The sequence below is a fragment of the Coregonus lavaretus genome (genome assembly GCF_964263955.1).
Source record: "Coregonus lavaretus genome assembly, chromosome: 1".
NCBI classification, from domain to species: Eukaryota; Metazoa; Chordata; class Actinopteri; order Salmoniformes; family Salmonidae; genus Coregonus; species Coregonus lavaretus.
Genome location: NC_139988.1, coordinates 64618387 through 64642437, shown reverse-complemented (window position 1 = coordinate 64642437; position 24051 = coordinate 64618387). Strand labels below are relative to the sequence as shown.

At 39.3% G+C, this 24051-nt stretch overlaps 1 protein-coding gene across 1 annotated transcript in view; it reads left to right on the top strand.

Moving 5' to 3' along the window:
• Positions 1–223: 223 nt before the first annotated feature.
• The window catches only part of LOC311133656 (uncharacterized protein), a gene marked incomplete at its 3' end in the record, with an annotated part of 31725 nt that continues 7897 nt past the window's right edge, over positions 224–24051 (top strand). The window contains exons 1-4 of the mRNA XM_084167190.1: positions 224–300; positions 19749–19787; positions 20053–20271; positions 20652–20933. Coding sequence (XP_084023316.1) covers positions 267–300; positions 19749–19787; positions 20053–20271; positions 20652–20933 — 574 coding nt within the window. The 5' untranslated portion in view covers positions 224–266. The remainder of the gene's footprint in view (positions 301–19748; positions 19788–20052; positions 20272–20651; positions 20934–24051) is intronic.

The window sequence follows — 24051 nt, the reverse complement described above, 5'->3', positions numbered from 1 at the left end:
AGTTTGGGAACCCATGAAAATACTGTGGCACAAACAAGAATGCCAATGTGCAGAAGTTTGTTCTGGAGTGTTCTACTAAAATCAATGAAGACAAAAATATTTTGGGTGTCTTCCAGGTCTCAACTTCCTCAACTTCCTCAACTTCCTCAACATTGTAGTGTCTGTAGAACAGCCCTCATATGTATTTTCCATTCCTTCTTCTCTCATTGTTAGTCACCCAGTCATTTCTCTGATGTGCAGATCTTGAGTAGGCATACTGAACAGAGATGGGTATGACATACATTTTCCTGATATTGACAGGTAAGCCCCCCATCTCCACCAATTAATGGCGCTACCAGTCTTCCGCTCTGTTTAACTCTGCGGTCAATTTGATTTATGTTATATTATGACTGAATATATACTATATGACTGGAATTGTGAACTGCGTGCACTTTTTTTGTGGGTTTGTAGATTCCCTGGGTTGAATTCAGTATTATGATCAAATGTAAAGATTAAATAATTATAACTTGAAATGACAGAGGGTGAATGACAGCCTTTTGAAAGGCATTTGAGGGTGTTTTTCGCAGTTTTTGAGAAAATAACTAGTTTAGATGCAAAATGGTATGGGTCAGTAACAAGGTTTCCATCCAGCCATTTAATGCAGATGAATGACCTGATGCATTAAAAAAAAGTTACGACAGGCCAAATGGAAACAATAATCGGTAATGGATCATTTTGGGTCTGTAAAATGTATTATGCGAGAATTGGTGGTGGAAAAGCCTTAATCAAATCAAACTTTCTCACATGCGCCGAATACAACAGGTGTAGACCTTACCGTGAAATGCTTACTTACAAGCCCTTAACCAACAATGCAGTTCAAGAAAGAGTTAAGAAAATATTTACCAAATAAACTAAAGTAGCCACAGTGTAAAAACAAATGGGGGGGTCAATGTAAATAGTCCGGGTGGCCATTTGATTAATTGTTCAGCAGTTTTATGGCTTAGGGGTAGAAGCTGTTAAGGAGCCTTTTGGTCCTAGACTTGGCGCAAATATTGATATAATAACCATCATATCTAAGTAAACCTGGAGTCACGCGAGAATATGTTGTGTGGTCCTCCCACTACCACTCGGGAAAGCATGCAGTTTATTCGGGTTTTATTCTGGTGACATGATGATTGATGCTTGGCTGCCGTTTGACAAATACAAATAATCTCACTATTTTTTCCATAATAACATAATTGACACATCATGTAGGCTATACCCAAACTGTAACTGCAAACTGTTGGCTAGAGCGCACGTGCCAAGACCAGAGTGGGCACATTCACTATATAACGCAAAACATTTTTTGTGACAAAACCAACAGTAGAATTGAAAATGCGATGGAAACCCATTTAATTGTTTATTCTGTTCATGGGAATTTGACCACAAAAGTTATTTTTATGTGCACTGTCTCATCATAACTTATTTCATAACTTCATAACTTATGGTGATTAAGTGCACGGTGATGAGCTTCATGCAAACGTTCAATAAATATCGAGGGTAGACTATCATTTGAGTGATGCTGGTGACATGATGATCGGTGCTTGGCTGCCAATTATGCCTTAAAGTAATGATGGACTGTCGTTTCTCTTTGCTTATTTGAGCTGTTCTTGCCATAATATGGACTTGGTCTTTTACTAAATAGGGCTATCATCTGTATACCACCCCTACCTTGTCACAACACAACTGATTGGGTCAAATGCATTAAGAAGGAAATAAATTCCACAAATTAACTTTTAACAATGCATACCTGTTAATTGAAATGCATTCCAGGTGACTACCTCATGAAGCTGGTTGAGAGAATGCCAAGAGTGTGCAAAGCTGTCATCAAGGCAAAGGGTGGCTACTTTGAAGAATCTAAAATCTAAAATATATTTTGGTTACTACATGATTCCATATGTGTTTTTCATAGTTTTGATGTCTTCACTATTACTCTACAATGTAGAAAATAGTAAAAATAAAGAAAAACCCTTGAATGAGTAGGTGTGTCCAAACTTTTACTAGTACTGGTACTGTATATATTTATTGATCAAATAACATGGAAAACAATCACTTTTTGTGCAGTATTAATTTTCCATCCTTACAAACCACTATATTATACATAGGCTGGTCATCTAGGTTTGTACCTGTAGACTTTCCATCACCATGGAGAAAAACTATGCACAATACAGTAATTGAGGACATTGAGACATTAAGTGGTTTGTGATGATATGGCTCAGTTGGTAGAGCATGGGGCTTGTAACTCTAGGGTTGTAGGTTCGATTCCCACGGGGGACTAGTATGAAAATGAATGCACTCACTACTGTAAGTTGCTCTGGATAAGAGTGTCTAATAGAAAAGGAATGAATAGACCATTTCAGTTTTCACATAGAAAAAAGTTTAATTTGCAAAATATTTCAAGAAACTTGAAAACATATATCAAACAAATATTTTTATATTCCATAAGTATTATCCGATTAACTCTTTTGTACAGATGATTATCAGACCCCATCGTGAAAAAAAATCGCAGCACCCACACCCCCAAACTACTTCCCACGGCTATGCGCGGGTCAGCTGTTAGTTCACCCGCACCCGCCCGCAATTGTTAATAACCCATCCACAACCGCCCGACTATATGTGATAAAGTGAAAATCTGAGGCCCGCACCCTACCCTAATCCGCAAACATGGAAAATGCATTGTACGATCAGAGATGCGTGATTTTTTTTTAAAGCCTAATTTAGATAGGCCTATGTTTCTGCTTATAATTTCCGACATTTTGGTAGGCTAATTGTTTGTCAACTTGTCTATAATTAGATACATGCAGCTTCTCTTCTGTCATTCCTTGCTGCCCTAGAAGACTAAATAAACCCTTGCTCACCAGAAAATGTCATACATCGATAGAATGAATTATTCAATCTAGTTGACATTTGTAAATTATTTCTTTCATCTCAGCTTCTCTCATGCAGCAACGATGTTTAGGGACACGGGAGCAATGCAATAACACAAAAAAAAATCTAAGATTTTCCATGCAAGATTTCCAAATGACATCAGTTTCACCGGTTTTAAGAGATTTAAAAGCTGTGAAAACGACCAAATATGTTTCTGATAAGATTTCAGATCGGCTTGGATGCATATTTTATGGTTGAAATACCATCAACTTTTATGACGCTGATGAAGATAGCACCTTTGCAGACGGTCCCCAACCACGCATTAATTCTCTCCAGATGCTGAAATAAATAAATAATATTTCTCCACACCTGTTCCCAAAACAACATTTACATTTGGTGTATGATTTTACTGCAAGAACTGCTTAATTCTGCAGGAGTGAATATTATATTAGGCTATGTGAGAGGTTATAGACCTAGAGTCAGTGTCCAGATTTCAGTTCCTATTCCATTTAACCCATCTGAACAATACAGTTCTCTTGACAGAAGTCTCAATCTTGTGACTGTCTAATTTGTATAGCGCCTCACAATCATCACATCTTTCCCAAACATTAGGCTACTGTTCTGGCCCTCCCTTCTCTTAATTGTAAACTCTACATTTCACAGCTTTTCCCTTATTGAATTAAACTCTGACATTGTCCTTTTTGCCTCAGTGGATCGACATTAACTTTTTCTGCCCAAGTTCCCAAAAGCATTTAGTCAATTGGCGTGTATTTGACGCAAGTAGTTAGGCCCTAAAGTTTAGGCTTATCCACTAACGGCAGATAAAAATGAAAGAAAACACTCAATGTAGCCTATAGATATGAATTGCACAAGAATTATACATTTATGGATTTTTTATGCATTGTTTTCTCTTTATTCAACCCGCCCACCCCCACCCGCCCTTCATCCACACAGTTTTTCATGACCCTTAACCAATTATGGAAGGACTCCCGGTTCCTCTCTATAAATCGCCTTTCAAATGGATCTTTAAAATGGCCTCGTAATTACTTCTGGAGTTAATTCTACATTTAGTATTAATTTCTAGGCCCTGAATTTCCCATATGTGTTATTTCATAGTTTTGATGTCTTCACTATTATTCTACAATGTAGAAAATAGTAAAAATAAATAAAAACCCATGAATGAGTAGGTGTTCTAAAATTTTTGACCGGTAGTGTATATATAAAAGTGAATTTGTGAAAAATAAAACACTAATAATATACAGTGGGGAAAAAAAGTATTTAGTCAGCCACCAATTGTGCAAGTTCTCCCACTTAAAAAGATGAGAGAGGCCTGTAATTTTCATCATAGGTACACGTCAACTATGACAGACAAATTGAGGAAAGAAAATCCAGAAAATCACATTGTAGGATTTTTAATGAATTTATTTGCAAATTATGGTGGAAAATAAGTATTTGGTCACCTACAAACAAGCAAGATTTCTGGCTCTCACAGACCTGTAACTTCTTCTTTAAGAGGCTCCTCTGTCCTCCACTCGTTACCTGTATTAATGGCACCTGTTTGAACTTGTTATCAGTATAAAAGACACCTGTCCACAACCTCAAACAGTCACACTCCAAACTCCACTATGGCCAAGACCAAAGAGCTGTCAAAGGACACCAGAAACAAAATTGTAGACCTGCACCAGGCTGGGAAGACTGAATCTGCAATAGGTAAGCAGCTTGGTTTGAAGAAATCAACTGTGGGAGCAATTATTAGGAAATGGAAGACATACAAGACCACTGATAATCTCCCTCGATCTGGGGCTCCACGCAAGATCTCACCCCGTGGGGTCAAAATGATCACAAGAACGGTGAGCAAAAATCCCAGAACCACACGGGGGGGACCTAGTGAATGACCTGCAGAGAGCTGGGACCAAAGTAACAAAGCCTACCATCAGTAACACACTACGCCGCCAGGGACTCAAATCCTGCAGTGCCAGACGTGTCCCCCTGCTTAAGCCAGTACATGTCCAGGCCCGTCTGAAGTTTGCTAGAGTGCATTTGGATGATCCAGAAGAGGATTGGGAGAATGTCATATGGTCAGATGAAACCAAAATAGAACTTTTAGGTAAAAACTCAACTCGTCGTGTTTGGAGGACAAAGAATGCTGAGTTGCATCCAAAGAACACCATTCCTACTGTGAAGCATGGGGGTGGAAACATCATGCTTTGGGGCTGTTTTTCTGCAAAGGGACCAGGACGACTGATCCGTGTAAAGGAAAGAATGAATGGGGCCATGTATCGTGAGATTTTGAGTGAAAACCTCCTTCCATCAGCAAGGGTATTGAAGATGAAACGTGGCTGGGTCTTTCAGCATGACAATGATCCCAAACACACCGCCCGGGCAACGAAGGAGTGGCTTCGTAAGAAGCATTTCAAGGTCCTGGAGTGGCCTAGCCAGTCTCCAGATCTCAACCCCATAGAAAATCTTTGGAGGGAGTTGAAAGTCCGTGTTGCCCAGCGACAGCCCCAAAACATCACTGCTCTAGAGGAGATCTGCATGGAGGAATGGGCCAAATACCAGCAACAGTGTGTGAAAACCTTGTGAAGACATACAGAAAACGTTTGACCTGTGTCATTGCCAACAAAGGGTATATAACAAAGTATTGAGAAACTTTTGTTATTGACCAAATACTTATTTTCCACCATAATTTGCAAATAAATTCATAAAAAATCCTACAATGTGATTTTCTGGAGAAAAAAAATCTAATTTTGTCTGTCATAGTTGACGTGTACCTATGATGAAAATTACAGGCCTCTCATCTTTTTAAGTGGGAGAACTTGCACAATTGGTGGCTGACTAAATACTATGTTTTCCCACTGTACAGTATCTTGATTAGATAAGTATTCACACTGCTGAGTCAATACATGTTTAAAACACATTTGGCATTGATTACAGCTGTCAGTCTTTTTTGGTAAGTCTCTAGAGCTTTGCACACCTGGATTGTACAATATTTTCCCATCATTTTTTTCAGAATTAATCATGCTTTGTCAAGTCTTGCCATAGCAAGCAGCTTTAAGTCAAAACTGGAAATAGACATTCACCGTCTTCTTGGTAAGCAGCTCCAGTGAAGATTTTGCCATTAAGTTATTGTCCTCCATGCCGTTTCTTTTTATCCTGAAAAACACACCCGTCCTTGCCGATGACAATCATACCCATAACATGATGCAGCCACCACCATGCTTGAAAATATGGAGAGTGGTACTCAGTGATGTGTAGAGCAAGGATTTGCGACAAACATAACACTTTGTATTCAGGACAAAAAGTTAATTCCTTTGCCAAATTTTTTGCAGTATTACTTTAGTGCCTTATTGCAAACAGGTTGCATGTTTTCGAATATTTTAATTCTATACAGGTTTCCTTATTTTCACTCTGTCATTTAGATTAGTATTGTGGAGTAATTACGCTATTGTTGATCCATCCTCAGTTTTCTCCAATCACAGCCATTCAACTCCGTAACTGTTTTAAAATCACCATTGGCCTCAGCAAAATCATCTCCAGCAACTCAGGTTAGGAAGATCGCCTGTATCTTTCTAGTGAATGGGTGTATTGATATACCACCCGAAACCGAACTAATAACTTCACCATGCTCAAAGGGATATTCAGTGTCTGCTTTTTATTTTACCCATCTACCAATCGGTGCCCTTATTTGCGAGGCATTGGAAAAACTCCCTGGTCTTTTTGGTAGAATATGTGCTTGAAATTCAGTACTCCACTGAGTGACCTTAAAGATAATTGAGTGTGTGGGGTATAGAGATGGGGTATTCATTCAGAAATCATGTTAACCCCTATCATTGCACATAGTGCATGCAACCCCTTATGTGATTTGTTAAGCAAATGTTTACTCCTGGATTTAGGAGGTGAATAATTATTTAACCAAGACATTCTTGTTATTTATTTTGTATTTATGTGCAAACATTTATAGAATTGTATTTTCACGTACACATTATTAAGTATTTTGTGTAGAGAAGTGAAATAATTCACAATTACAGTTGAAGTCAGAAGTGTACATACACCTTAGCTGTAATGAATACTCGGACAGAGTGGTAAGATCCAATCGCAGAATAGCAATGCTTTATTAGAGTACAGACAAGGGAATAGCTTAATCGTGGTCGGGCGGGCTGTGGTCAAAACCGGGCCAGGCAGAGACAGGCAGAGGTACCAAGGGAGCGGGCTTAGTCATAGTCGAGGTCACAGACACAGGATCAGAGGACGGTAATCACTGGGGTATACAAGCAGAGGATTAAGCAATTCGGGGAGTCAAACAACAAGGCACAGGTCGGATACACGGGTAATCAAAAACAACAAACTCTCTCTCTCTCTCTCGGAACAAAACGCTTAGCAAGTCACAAAGGAACAATACCTCGCACCGACTGAGCTTCTGAGCACACCTTAAATCCTACCCTAATTACTGACAGGTGTGCTCAGAACTCAGGTGAACCAGATCGAGTCTGATGACTCCCCCTCTCAGTAGATCGGGGAAGTGTCAGACTCTGTCTAGACCCAGCCAACCCCCGATCCCTTACATTAGCCAAATACATTTAAACTCAGTTTTTCACAATTCCTGACATTTAATCCTAGTAAAAATTCCTTGTCTTATGTCAGTTAGGATCACCACTTTATTTTAAGAATGTGAAATGTCAGAATAATAGTAGAGAGAATGATTTATTTCAGCTTTTATTTATTTCATCACATTCCCAGTGGGTCAGAAGTTTACATACACTCAATTAGTATTCGGTAGCATTGCCTTTAAATTGTTTAACTTCGGTCAAACGTTTAGCCTTCCACAAGCATCCCACAATAAGTTGGATGCATTTTGGCACATTCCTTCTGACAGAGCTGGTGTAACTGAGTCAGGTTTGTAGGCCTCCTTGCTCGCACATGCTTTTTCAGTTCTGCACACAAATGTTCTATAGGATTGAGGTCAGGGCTTTGTAATGGCCACTCCAATACCTTGACTTTGTTTTCCTTAAGCCATTTTGCCACAACTTTGGAAGTATGCTTGGGGTCATTGTCCATTTGGAAGACCCATTTGCGACCAAGCTTTAACTTCCTGACTGATGTCTTGAGATGTTGCTTCAATATATCCACATAATTGTCCTTCCTCATGATGCCATCTATTTTGTGAAGTGCACCAGTCCCTCCTGCAGCAAAGCACCCCCACAGCACAGCATGCTGCCACCCCTGTGCATCACGGTTGGGATGGTGTTCTTCAGCTTGCAAGCAACCCCCTTTTCCCTCCAAACATAACGATGGTCTTATGGCCAAACAGTTCTATTTTTGTTTCATCAGACCAGAGGACATTTCTCCAAAAAGTACAGTATTTGTCCCCATGTGCAGTTGCAAACCGTAGTCTGGATTTTTTATGGCGGTTTTGTTGCAATGGCTTCTTCCTTGCTGAGCGGCCTTTCAGGTTATGTCGATATAGGACTCGTTTTACTGTGGATATAGATACTTTTGTACCTGTTTCCTCCAGCATCTCACAAGGTCCTTTGCTGTTGTTCTGGGATTGATTTGCACTTTTCACACCAAAGTTCGTTAATCTCTAGGAGACAGAACACGTCTCCTTCCTGAGCGGTATGACAGCTGCGTGGTCCCATGGTGTTTATACTTGCATGCTATTGTTTGTACAGATGAACGTGGTACCTTCAGGCGTTTGGAAATTGCTACCAAGGATGAACCAGACTTGTGGAGGTCTACAATTTTTTTCGGGAATTTTCCAAGCTGTTTAAAGGCACAGTCAACTTAATGTATGTAAACTTGACCCACTGACCCACTGGAATTGTGATACAGTGAATTATAAATGTAATAATCTGTCTGTAAACAGTTGTTGGAAAAATGACTTGTGTCATGCACAAAGTAGATGTCCTAACCGATTTACCAAAACTATAGTTTGTTAACAAGAAATGTGTGGAGTGGTTGAAAACAAGTTTTAATGACTCCAACCTAAGTGTATGTAAACTTCCGACTTCAACTGTAAATCCATTTTAATCCCATTTTGTAACGCAACAAATTGTGTCCTCGACTAACCGGTACCCCCGCACATTGACTCGGTACCGGTACCCCCTGTATATAGCCTCGCTATTGTTATTTTTACTGCTGCTCTTTAATTATTTGTTACTTTTATTTCGTATAATTTTATATTGTATTTTTTGTGTATTTTTTTTTTGGTATTTGTTCTTAAAACTGCATTGTTGGTTAAGGGCTTGTAAGTAAGCATTTCACTGTAAGGTCTACACCTGTTGTATTCGGCGCATGTGACAAATCAAATTTGATTTTATTTGATTTTAAGTGAGAAGGTCTGTGAAAAGGTCAGTTCTGGTGACTTTTTAAAATAAAATTATCTAAAATATAATTTCCCCCTCCAGATATGAGCCCAATAACATTTGGTCCATATTATCAGTTAGGTGTGTTATTTAGCAATAAGCATGATCACCTTCTGTAGCCCAACTGATGCAGCATAGTGACAATAAATAAATAGGCTGAGGGTTCCACTGTCACTGTCGTAGAAATATTTGACTCAAAAAGTAGTCAACTTAAAAATATTTCTCAAGAGACTGGAACTTGTGAATTTAGACTTTTATTATTTGCATAACAAAGCCGAGCTTGCTCCATGGAGCAACAACTGTCTCTCTTTGGCTTAGAGCTCCCTTTTATACACACAAATGCATAATCATGTTATATAGCATATACAATTACCCCCCTTAGGGCAACTGATTAACTTATTTTAGTACCACTCTACCTTAGCTTTCAACGTCCAGATGTCACCTGTAATTTACTCCAAAAGGTCATGGGAGCTTTTCCACAGGAAGCCTCTTCCCTAATCTCATTATATTGGTAGCAGACCCTTTCCCTAATCTCATTATATGGTTGCAGACCCTTTCTTTACAAATAATACACGTACATACATTAAGGCATTTATCATTTACCATCCTCCCTGGCCCTTGAGATTATGTGCATGTGGCCATGTGTCAGGTCATAGGGTCATAAGCAAAACAAATGATAACACTAGGTCCATTGTTACTCCAATCTCCACACAGCCATCACATGTCATTGACATACCCAGACCAGCTGCAGGGAGTTTATGAAAAACACATAAATGTCTCTGCTCTGTATTAACCCTTCAACTGGTTCTCAATCCATAAACATTTTAAGGCATATAGGTGTTTAATTCTACAACATATGTACTTGAAAATCATCCATATCACTCAGCCAAGGATCATGTACTATGGATATAATGTAGCCTACCTGTTACATCCATATATTCCCCCCTTTGGGACATTCCAATAATGTCCCAATAATACAAAGATAATTTTTTTAAATGAATGTAAGCCTGTGCATTTACTTATTCTTACCCTTGCCATATGTGGTTACTTTTCATATACATATATTTAAACCAATATATATTCCTCATTGTTTGACCTATCCTGATGAGGACCCAGAGCCCAGTCAGGTATTGGTTACAAGTCTTGAAGGTTTCCCTCTAAGCTAACCTCCAATTGTTGCTGTTGAGCTTTGTAACCATTGCTCCCCTTTTTGTTTTGTTGTAGCATTTCCAATATATGTGGTAGTATCCTAACACATCAAAATATATAAGAAATAAATGCAACTATGTTTTAACCATAATATCTAGGACATGTTAAGAATGGTGTCAACATCTTTAGCTTACATAACCTTTTTTACCCATATCACAATTATTATAACAATCAAAATAATCAATATCAATATCTAATCCATTAATTGCAATGTCAACATCATTAGTTATTAACATATTAATAACTTATTCAAATCAACCAGTCACCTTATAATTCATAGTCATTATCAGATTAATTACCCAAAACAAATTTAGAATGACAATTCTTAGTTATTCACTTTGGTACCATCATTCAAAGTTAAATCTCTCACCTTGGCACATATGGACACTGGCAGAATGTATATTTATACTATCATAATTCTAGCATTAACTTCCTCATAACAAGAATTACAACAGATCATTATCTTAATACATTCCTAGTCTAAATTACTGTAAATTTAGCAGTGTATAATACCTCCTTAATCAACATACTACCTAAACTAACAGTCCCTTCCTCTACCGGCACTCAATCTTCTGGCATCTTCATTATGTTCTTCAGATAGCTTCATAGTTCATCTTGGATTGCCCATGGCAATGTCCCAATTCCAATGTCACACCTGAGCCGCCCCACCTCCACCATCATTCTGTTTTGTCCATTTGCAAACCAGTATACCCTATGAAGAACGTTACATTTGCATAGACCTCTCACTTCCTGCTCATTCCACATGGACTCCTGTCACATTCCTGAGAGAAAAGGCACAAAAGAGAAGACAATTGATTGCTTTGATTTGATGCTGGATTCAGGTCTCCTGGCAGAGGTGGTGTCGGACAGGAACGTCTTCAACGCCTTTGTTGTTCCTCTTCAGCCGGGTAGAGGTCTTTTGGTTTTTATTGTGGTTCACACCGATTATAACACCATCTGTAATAACATCTTGAATGTCTGGAATCTCTCGGTGGTCTGGAATCTCTCGGCGGTCTGGAAGGTCTTGGAAGTCTCTGTGGTCTCCTAGTCATCAGTTCCCTCACTCTGGTACAATGGTTTAGATGACACCCGATCACACTCCCCTCTATCCGTACCGCTGTTGGTGTAACTGGGACGATGATGTATGGTCACCTTTAGATGTTAACCTTCTCCCATCACTAGGGTCTCCGGATCAGCCAGAGTCCCTCTCAATCTATCGACATCAGTCTGCGATGAGTGTCCTTCTATCAGCCTACCCATAGGGAAGCTCGGAGTTACTGCTGCAAAGACACAAGCACAGACACACACAAAAGACAACAATGCTACCCAATGGCTGAGGTTGGAACACTCCTATAGTGGGAAACATGGATCTAAATATCTGTCTCCACCAATTCTACCATTATTACGATAGCCAACAACACCTCGTACAAGCCCCTCCACATAGGGTCTTTCCAGCTCTTTCTTCTGTAGTCTTTTGCCATCACATAGTCTCCAAGGCACAGAAAATACTCAGATTCTCCTACTCAGTTGGGCAGAGTTATCTTCACCCATGAAAATAAAATCTTAAGAGCATTGTTAGGTTAGGTGAGACACAGTATGCTACTTATGTCCTCTCATCCGTCAAGAGAAGCCTTGAAATTATGAAGCACACCTGCTTCCAGCTTGTTGTAGTCCACTTATCTCATAGACAGACCATCTCTACACCATGCCTCCTATCACAAAAACAAAAATGATTTAACCTAACCCATAACACATTATTACTACTGCTCATATCCTTAATACATCTTGCATATTTCCCCACAAAACCATTATAAAACATTAAAACCTCTGTAAGCCCAACTTCCCCCCTTGGACACATGCATCACATCATGATTCATGTGTTCAAAAAACAAAACAACAACAATATTGCCTATTAAACCAAAAATAATAACTGAACTGAAAATGACAACCCTTGAGCATATCTTTACTTAACTGTATCCCATAACACTATTCAAGGAATACCTCTCCTTCAGGACTAACTCTCTCACTTCATCCTTGTCCTGTTTGGACTAATATATATATATAGGATTTTGTCCAAATTATAAACTTCTTCACAATTATCCTTATTATATCTAACCCCCTAATACAGCATGCCTCTAGAATTTATAGTGCGGGGGATCAGGTCACACTATAAAGCCAGGACAGATTTCAGAGGTCATTGAAATCATTCAATTAATTGTTTCATCCAATAGTATACTACTCATTAATAACCATCAAAACATTTCATAAATGTTCTATCCCGAGTGTACAGTAAGTCCTTAGTACAGCTCTTTTCAAAATAAATCACACATATTTACTTATCACTCAGTAAATAAAACCCAAATTACATGTGTATGCCCCTTTAAGATATTTCACTTCCATCCCGTCACAAAACCCAAAATAGAAATAAAATCCTATACAGAATAATATTTCATACTAAGTAGTTTGTGGTTATTCGAACACCATATAGTAAAACAATAAACAAACAAAAATGGCCAGGCCTTATTTATTTTGGTAGCTCCCTATGACAACCTAAAAATAAAACTACTTAATTTTACTAACTAGTTCCACCCTAGCCTACAGACTTTTTAACATGTCAATGAGATATAAAGAAATCCCCATGTTCCTGGAAGAGAAAGTATACATGTCGTTCACATATAATCAACAATCCAAAGATAGTAATTACACACAAAACATCATACATATATCCCCAGTCCTATATGATCAACAATCATTAACCCCAGCATCGATTTAAAATTGTTTGATACGTCGTGTCCTACTTTACCCCAAACATAATATTATAGGAGACTCCCATCAATCCTTAAAAGAAAACTCCCACTTAGAAGACACTAGATAATAACACATTTTATTAAGTTAACTACACCTTCCACTATAAACCTATAACCCCTTTTTAGTAATTTAAACGTCGCAAACTGTTGCATTGATGTTTTTTTTAAAATATAAACTTATTGTTTCATAATCCAAAACCCATAAAAATATGTCTACTTAATCCATCAGGCCAACAGCAACAACTACCTCCCATCGTTCAACGTACTATAAACAAATTATCGTTATCTGAAGTAATAAAACATCATCATAACTCACTGCTGTTTAAACAAACTATATAATGTCATAATAAAATGATCAATTATCAAATATCGTTCCTTATTCAACTATCGAGACATGTTCTTCATTAGTAAATCGTCTCCACAAAGCAATACTACCTAATAACATATTCTCATTCTCCTAAATATAAATAATTACTTCTATTAAACAATCCCATTCAACATCAAGTCAACCTGTCTCATCACCCAATTAACTTATTTTTTAAACCCTCTACAATATCTATCATACTCTACCGCTAATTTCCCTCATAACGGTACCTCAACTGATGACAAATTATTTTACATTTATAGTAAAAACCAATAAAACATCCAATTCATCAATATGCAATTTTAATTACTATGTTATCCTATCCAACATGGATTGGTAGGACAACATCTTTCCTATAATGTTATCAATGAAACCAGTAATTCACATCAATGTAAAAGATTTGCTTTCTGTCCCTTACTGGATTCGAACCAGGGACCCTCTGCACACATCGACAACATTCACCATCGAAGCACCGTTACCCCTCGCTCCACAAATGCCACACAAAGCATCTACTTCCAGTTCATAGAGCAAATGACGTCACCCAACGAAAACCGCACTAGCTCTCACCGCTAACTAGCTAGCAATTTCCTGCCGATAATATTCAACCTTCTATGACTTCCTACAAAATACGCGATCCTTGTACACCTAACTTAACCCATAATGTCCCTCATAGCGCTCTCACGTTTCAGCAAGCCCCAATGATTAACACCCACAGACAAAAATTGAAATTCTTCCATTTTTACTAGCAGACCTAATAAAACACTTTCAAACAGCATTCTGCATTTACCTCTATCATAGTGTTTAAAAACGAACTTAACAACATTAACCATCCTAAATTGCCGTAGTAACGTCATGTTTGGTTCAGTTGATCTATTACCATATAAGACATTCACTTCTCCATGCGTCGTAAACTATATCCTATTTCTCTTGTAATCAACTAAAATCATGCCACCCAATTAAACCATCACTCGAAGCTACAAGTAACACCAAACACTTGCTGTAGTTTACCATCATATATTGAAATCATCCATTTATCACAATCCAATTTATTTATAGACATATTCCACCATTTTCACTCGTTTAATCTAGCAAAACCTTATTCAATGACTACCACGTACTCTCCTCTCCATACCCGTTAACATTTTAGCAGATGCTCTTATTCCAAACGACATTATTATACTTATACTAGCCCCCCTTGGGAATCGAACACCCAACCCTGGCGTTGCAAGCACCGTGCTCTACCAACTGAGCTACAGAGGACCACAGATGAGCGTATAGTGCCTTTTTCTGATAATGTTATAATTGTAGCCTATTGCATTACTTTAGTTTAAAATATAAGTTTGTTTATTCAACAAATCTAGAACCCACTATAAATTGGTGTTATTCCCTCAGCATAATAGCCAAAGCTCCTTGCATCCCCTAGTTCACATAACGAAAATACATTATCATTCTACAATTCACCAACTATTCGCATACATTACTGATGTCACGCAAACCATAGAATAAAGTAATAACAATTAGAATTTTGTCAAATAAATGTTTTCCATCCAACTATTCAAACTTGCTTCAAATATCTCTTTCAGCTAGATACAGTCAAGCAAGTATGACTCTCTTTTAACCGGAAACTAATTCATGGCATTAGTAAAGTCTATTCACATCCCAACAATAACTAATAATATATTTATATTCATACTATTATAATACCTTACTTTCATTCCAGTCTACCTAAACAATTCAAATTATGGCCAAATCTCTTATCCAAATTGCCAGTCCGCTATTCAAATGTAACTGTCCTTTCTGATTTAGACTATAGACACTCCTCCTTCTTTCCCGTTGAATAAGTGAGTCCTTCAGTCTGAAAAGACTCAGGCTACTAGATCGTCCAGTCTTATCCTGAATGTTCCTTCAATCTAAACAACCCACAACTATAGCTAAACTATACTTAGAAAACCTAGACTCTGTTCAGCGATGCAGAATCTATGCTTTATTGAAAAGAAAAGTTAATCCTCCTTTATTTCAATGATAATGGTCAGTAGTTTTAGTATCTGGCACATACCACACTTTATCAGAAAATAGCTTTGAAGGACACAGATCTCACACGCTCAACGTAATCAACTTAGCAGTCAACAAGTCAAACCCCACATTCATTGATTTGGAAACAGATCTAACAACCTAACCAAATGAATTATATTTTCCCCTAATATACTAAAATTCCTTGACTATCTTACCTCTGCTTCTGAAATAATAGATAGTTTATTATAATGCTTAATTCTACCACATCTACGTGTACGTGTTTGGGCAAGTCAACACCTATAATTTTATCCAATCCCTCGTATTAAATTACACTCACATAAAATTCATTATATTCCAATATATTCATATCTACCAAACCATTCATGTTTCTATGTCACGGTTTCGGCCGAGGCTGCTCCTCCTCCTTGTTCGGGCAGGCTTCGGCGGTCGTCGTCCCCAGAGTACTAGCTGCCACCGTTCGATGTTTCATGGTTGTTTGGTTTTGTCTGTTTGTACACCTGTCCCTTGTTAGTGTTTGATTTGGTTGCCTATTTAGTTTTCGTGTGTGGGGCCAGGTGTTGTGTGGTATTGTTTATTGTCAAGCTGTTGCTCTCTGTACTACTCTCGTGTTTTATTGTTTTTCGAGAGTCCGCACTGTGTGCGCTATCGTCATTTTACGCACTGTGGTTATTGTGCGTAATTTGTGTTTTGCCTCCCGGTTGGGTTGGCTGTTCGCCTGTTGGGTGCTGCTTTTGCTTACTAAAGTCTGTTCACGTACGCCCGTGTTTCCTGCGCTTGATTTCCACACCGCACCTACACTCAGCTACTGACATTCTAATTATTCTTTATTGCCACAATCTGTTAATCACAATCTAGTCTCAGCGGAACGAACAACAAATTTCCCAAATCCTTCCCCTCAGTCATAGAATCCTCCCAGAATCATATATGCTGGTCACTATTCCCTGATCTTACAAAATTCTATGACAGGCATTGTTGTACGAAACTCCAAGATATAATTTACAAGAAAAGCTTATTATTCCAACGTATATATAATTATCAAACACACCTCTATATCTCATCATTCAAACTTCAGAGTGCGACTAATTTACATCATTATACCACTCTTATTCCATATTTAAACAATGTTGTTCTCAAACGCCCTTAATTACTATTTGTATAACTTACAGGAATATTTTATTCTATCAAAGGGCCCAAATTTGGAATGTTAACCCTATCCTAGTTATTATTTTACTGTAGTCAATTTATCATAATACTACATCACATCTAAAGTTTCTAAATATAATGTCAGAAACATACCCTAAAAGATTTATCAAAATTCAATGCATAGACGTCATATGACCACACCGGTACACGTGACCTGTTCCTCCAACAGGATTTATTCTACCCCTCCTGGTAACGTGAATTTTTCTACACTCAGTTGGTCAATGAATATCCACGCACCATTCACTCTTCCTCTCTTGGTGTGAGACCGGGTGTGTCCTTCCTACCAGGTTATACTCAAACAACGGTCCAGGAAAGGTGCGCCAACCTTTCTCCACCAAACACCGACACTTCAAACGACCTCAAACACAGCTTCTCTCCTCAACACAGAAAATAAGCTGTTATCTGCAGGATTTCTTATTATTCTCATTCATACAGATGAGCAGCCACTTGTGCCCAAATGAATCAGACAGTTGAATGACTCACAGCCGCCCAAGCAACCCATTCACCCATACGAGATGAGCAGACCTACTCTATTTAACACTTTCTCAATATTTTGAAGCCCTTGTAGCTATTTAACCCGTTCACCTACTCAGGATGACCGGTGTTACTCCAATTTATGCTGTCACCTACGCCGGATGACCTAACTTTTTTACCTGATCGACCCTACCTAATTTTGGCATCACCACAACACAGGATGATGCCCTACCTACCCGAGCAGACCTCTAACAATGAATTCCTCATTAGAGCGGTACCGTAGGTCCCACATTTAGCTAGCCACCTGCCCGTTCAGTCCTCTGGAGCGCTAATTTTAGCTCTCCAAAGCGGTATCCACAGGATTTCTATTTATTTAGCCCAGGTGTTACACTTCCTCTACACACCTGGACTTCTACTACGCTTTCCTAAGCGTCCTGTAAATTCGGCCCTCTTTCTCTGATACACTTTCACGACACAGAGAAAGAGCGTTATTGCACAGGATTTCGCCTACCTAAGCAGTCCTCAAGACGATTCACTTCCACTACACGTCTAGAGCGGTATCTGTAGGTCTTTTTAACATGTTATTGTCTGATCGCTCAACCAGCTGGACAGCCGCCCGTGTCGAAATGACCCAGACAGAGCGATCAGCAAGATGAATCAAATGAATCAAATGAATCAAATGAATCAAATGAATTGAACAGACGGTTCAGACAAACAACAGAGTGACATCGACATGTATTCTTAAATTCAAAAGCCCCTAGTCTCTAATTTTCTGGTTCTTAAATTTGGAGAGACCTTACTTGGTTTTTCTGCAGCTGATGCCGTGCCCCGGATCGGACCACACAAACGTTATACTATATAAGTAAGAACTTGGCTTACCTGTTAAAAGCGGCCGCTTTTGTTTGTATGGTCCGTCCAAGCCGTTTCACAACTGCAGATGTATACCGTCTCTGGTCCCTATTTTTCAACTCCTGGCAAAGCTCGCCAATTATGTCGTAGAAATATTTGACTCAAAAAGTAGTCAACTTAAAAATATTTCTCAAGAGACTGGAACTTGTGAATTTAGACTTGTATTATTTGCATGACAAAGCCGAGCTTGCACCATGGAGCAACAACTGTCTCTCTTTGGCTTAGAGCTCCCTTTTATACACACAAATGCATAATCATGTTACATAGCATATACAATTACCCCCCTTAGGGCAACTGATTAACTTATTTTAGTACCACTCTACCTTAGCTTTCAACGTCCAGATGTCACCTGTAATTTACTCTAAAAGGTCATGGGAGCTTTTCCACAGGAAGCCTCTTCCCTAATCTCATTATATTGGTAGCAGACCCTTTCCCTAATCTCATTATATGGTTGCAGACCCTTTCTTTACAAATAATACACGTACATACATTAAGGCATTTATCATTTACCATCCTCCCTGGCCCTTGAGATTATGTGCATGTGGCCATGTGTCAGGTCATAGGGTCATAAGCAAAACAAATGATAACACTAGGTCCATTGTTACTCCAATCTCCACACAGCCATCACATGTCATTGACATACCCAGACCAGCTGCAGGGAGTTTATGAAAAACACATAAATGTCTCTGCTCTGTATTAACCCTTCAACTGGTTCTCAATCCATAAACATTTTAAGGCATATAGGTGTTTAATTCTACAACATATGTACTTGAAAATCATCCATATCACTCAGCCAAGGATCATGTACTATGGATATAATGTAGCCTACCTGTTACATCTGATTCGTGTTACATTTAGCCCCGGCCTCCCCTATGCATTCAACACTGGTGGCACCATTGGCATGGGCTAACAAGCATAAACCATGCTGCTGCTAAAAACTCAGGTTCTAAAAGGGTGCAGTTCACAAATCTTTTGGATATGAGAAATAAGTGAAATAACAATAGAAGGTGCTGTGATACTCCTCTTTTAACAGTAGCCATCAAAACTGCTTTCAAAGGTGTGTTTTCCTGCGACTGCATTAAGAATGTTATACCGTGACGGGGCATGCATTCTCTCCCTGTGCGGCACTCGCAAAATGAAAGTGCCTCGAGAGCATATGAAAGTGCCTCGAGAGGTATATTATTTTCTCACATAGAATACGACAAGCTGACCAAACTATTCTACTGGGGTTATGTGATTTTGCTGTTGCTTACTTGTGTTGTTGGCTCAGGAAAATTAATTGTGGACAATATTTTTCATTAGATAATTCAAAATGTGCATAACCAAAGGTAGGCTACTGGGTCACAGCTACGCCTATCTTTCAATTGGATCATAGGTCGGTGATACCCGGCCCAGTCTAACCCCTGGATACGGGTGAAATGCTCCCACAGCATAGAGAGAAGGGGAAGTGCGTACAGAATTATGTCAAAACTCATATATATATATTTTTTTTTACAGTGTTTTATGTTGTGGTCAAGAGTCAACTCAAACCAGAGGGTAAGTACCAAGGGTTTACAACCTCACACACCATCAAAAAGCTTTATTTTTAACATGAAGCCCCCCCCCCCCCCCACGCTGCTGCTTGTAATCTACCGCTAGGTGGCAGCATAAACCTACCCTTTGAGACTGCAGTTGTCCAGTTCACTGTCACTCCGGTTTACAGTAGCCAGCAGTGACAAACATAATATTGTGAGAATTCCTATTTGCACCAAGAGACAAAGGCATCTCCTCAAATTGTTCTCTCTCCTCTATCTCTTTTCAGTTTCCATGGCCCCCACATTCAAGCTAGTCTACAATGGGGATACAATTAATCTGATTTGTAACCACAGCATAGGTACGGTAAAATGGTTATTCAACAATGAGGTACAAGAGCAAGACAACAAGATATGGAGCATAGGTCCTGTCTCTGCTAAGGACGCCGGCAATTATCAGTGTGAGAACAATGGACAGAAGAGTGACAACTTCGAAATCTCAGTTCTAGGTAAATATACCATGCCAACTCCCGAATCCCTAAGCCTCATGGACATATCATTTCAGCTCAGTGGCAAAAAATGTATGTAGTTTAAATTAAGCGTCTTAAGTAGACACCTGAGGCTGGAGACTTGATTATGAAGGCGATATCTTTTATCAAAAAGGAGAATTCATAAACAGATATGGCAAAACATTTGGATATTATAGTATATTTGTTGGTTGTACGGACATTTGGTCAATTATTACACTTTTTTAAATATAAGTGTTGCAGTGTTCAAAATGCGTCATATACATGTCATTGTTTTCATGCACAATCTCTCTCCTTCCTTTATTTTTGAACCTTACACTCCACTACAACCTACTCTGTACTCACCTGGGACTGCATCACAGAGTTCTTTCCGCCTGCCACTTTATCCATCAAGTCAGGGGAGCCAGTCATCAACTGGGAAGGTGCAGTAGTCCTGGAGCTGCAGGTGGAGGAGAGTCTGATGGGATGGTCCTGTTGGGTGTACAAGGGGGAGAAAGTAAAAAAAATAAAACTAAAGAAAAATCTGACCATCGATCACACAGAGATTACCTTTCAAACCTACCGACTGAGAGACACCATCGCCATCTACTGGTGTAGTGGCGAGACTGACCTGAGGAGCACCTCCATCACCATCAAGACCTCAGGTAAACCAACCATTGGTGGCTGCAATGTTTCCATCATTTCAAAGGAATTATGGAATATGAATTGGACAAACTCTCAAATTCATGTTTTGGCAATTGATCATCTCAATCCCAGAAACCCAGAACTAAAATATTGTGTCAAGTGCTCATACCATAATGTTACGTCCCTAGTCTGTCCACGATTAGGCCAAATTATAAACTAGGTCGTTCGAGGCCTGAATGCTGATTGGCTGACAGCCGTGGTACAGTGGGGAAAAAAAAGTATTTAGTCAGCCACCAATTGTGCAAGTTCTCCCACTTAAAAAGATGAGAGAGGCCTGTAATTTTCATCATAGGTACACGTCAACCATGACAGACAAATTGAGGAAAAAAAATCCAGAAAATCACATTGTAGGATTTTTTATGAATTTATTTGCAAATTATGGTGGAAAATAAGTATTTGGTCACCTACAAACAAGCAAGATTTCTGGCTCTCACAGACCTGTAACTTCTTCTTTAAGAGGCTCCTCTGTCCTCCAATCGTTACCTGTATTAATGGCACCTGTTTTAACTTGTTATCAGTATAAAAGACACCTGTCCACAACCTCAAACAGTCACACTCCAAACTCCACTATGGCCAAGACCAAAGAGCTGTCAAAGGACACCAGAAACAAAATTGTAGACCTGCACCAGGCTAGGAAGACTGAATCTGCAATAGGTAAGCAGCTTGGTTTGAAGAAATCACTGATAATCTCCCTCGATCTGGGGCTCCACACAAGATCTCACCCCGTGGGGTCAAAATGATCACAAGAACGGGTCCTCTGTAGCTCAATTGGTAGAGCATGGCGCTTGTAACGCCAAGGTAGTGGGTTCGATCCCCGGGACCACCCATACGTAAAAATGTATGCGCACATGACTGTAAGTCGCTTTGGATAACAGCGTCTGCTAAATGGCATATTATTATTATTATTATTATAACGGTGAGCAAAAATCCCAGAACCACACGGGGGGACCTAGTGAATGACCTGCAGAGAGCTGGGACCAAAGTAACAAAGCATACCATCAGTAACACACTACGCCGCCAGGGACTCAAATCCTGCAGTGCCAGACGTGTCCCCCTGCTTAAGCCGGTACATGTCCAGGCCCGTCTGAAGTTTGCTAGAGTGCATTTGGATGATCCAGAAGAGGATTGGGAGAATGTCATATGGTCAGATGAAACCAAAATTGAACTTTTTGGTAAAAACTCAACTCGTCGTGTTTGGAGGACAAAGAATGCTGAGTTGCATCCAAAGAACACCATACCTACTGTGAAGCATGGGGGTGGAAACATCATGCTTTGGGGCTGTTTTTCTGCAAAGGGACCAGGACGACTGATCCGTGTAAAGGAAAGAATGAATGGGGCCATGTATCGTGAGATTTTGAGTGAAAACCTCCTTCCATCAGCAAGGGCATTGAAGATGAAACATGGCTGGGTCTTTCAGTATGACAATGATCCCAAACACACCGCCCGGGCAACGAAGGAGTGGCTTCGTAAGAAGCATTTCAAGGTCCTGGAGTGGCCTAGCCAGTCTCCAGATCTCAACCCCATAGAAAATCTTTGGAGGGAGTTGAAAGTCTGTGTTGCCCAGCGACAGCCCCAAAACATCACTGCTCTAGAGGAGATCTGCATGGAGGAATGGGCCAAAATACCAGCAACATTGTGTGAAAATCTTGTGAAGACTTACAGAAAACGTTTGACCTGTGACATTGCCAACAAAGGGTATATAACAAAGTATTGAGAAACTTTTGTTTTTGACCAAATACTTATTTTCCACCATAATTTGCAAATAAATTCATTAAAAATCTTACAATGTGATTTTCTGGATTTTTTTTTCTCATTTTGTCTGTCATAGTTGACGTGTACCTATGATGAAAATTACAGGCCTCTCTCATCTTTTTAAGTGGGAGAACTTGCACAATTGGTGGCTGACTAAATACTTTTTTTCCCCACTGTATATCAGACCGTATACCATGGGTATGACAAAATATTTATTTTTACTGCTCTAATTACGTTGGTAACCAGTTTATAATAGCAATAAGGCACCTCGGGGTTTGCGGTATATGGCCAATATATCCAGGCACTCCGCAATGCGTCACGCTTAAGAACAGCCCTTAGCCGTGGTATATTGGCCATATACCACACCCCCTCGTGCCTTATTGCTTAATTATAGCCTCCTTGTCAAAGTGTTAACGGTTACAGTAGGCTCTGTATCAGACCTCCAAGTTTGAAGTACATGTGTTGTAGCCTAGGCCTAGCTTTGATGCAAGGGCATTTTCAAAACTAGTTCTGAGCTATAGTTCGAATCAGAGTTCAATTATTTCTTACATTGTATTTTTTTCCTTTGGTCAGCTTCGTTTCACATTGCCAAATGTCAAACGAACTAAAATGGCTAAACAAAACCATGTGGTCATGCAAGTCTATTGTTTATTGAAGAAAAATGCTCACGTTAAATTAATCAATGATTATCAAAACGCAGAACTTGTGTGTCCCCAAAAAATTACTTTCACTTTGGTCTTCAACAACATGGGGTAGCAAACAGCGCAATAGCTGCTCTAACTGGGAAGTAAGTAGGCTATATTCTGTAGCCTATTGGCGCTTTCAAGACAACTGGGAACTAACCTACAAAACAAAAAAGGTTAAATCATGATGTCATTGATCTTCAGGTCGGAAAGTCGGAACTCTAGAAATATGCCAGAATTGTCCATTTGGAATTCCGAGTTGGATGACCATTTTTTCCGGAGTTCCCAGTTGTTTTGAACGCAGCATATATCCCCCTATAGCCCCAGTCTCCCCTAATCTGCATTGGATGTGCCTATAGCCCCAGTCTCCCCTAATCTGCATTGGATGTGCTCATACAGTATCAAGTTATGGTACTGCGTGCATTTCATCAAACGTTCGCAGTCATCAAATGCTTGCAGTCAAACAAAAAAATAATACTGCGCGCTTCTGGTTATTTTCCTGTGTTTGGTCCAGATTGCGTTCTCACCTGCAGCGAACTGTACCACGGTACGAATGGAATCCGACCAAGATCACTCTTTTCGAGCCAACCACGGTGTGTTGTTTAGTGCACTCCCAAATCCCGTGTTCACACCAGTCCAAACA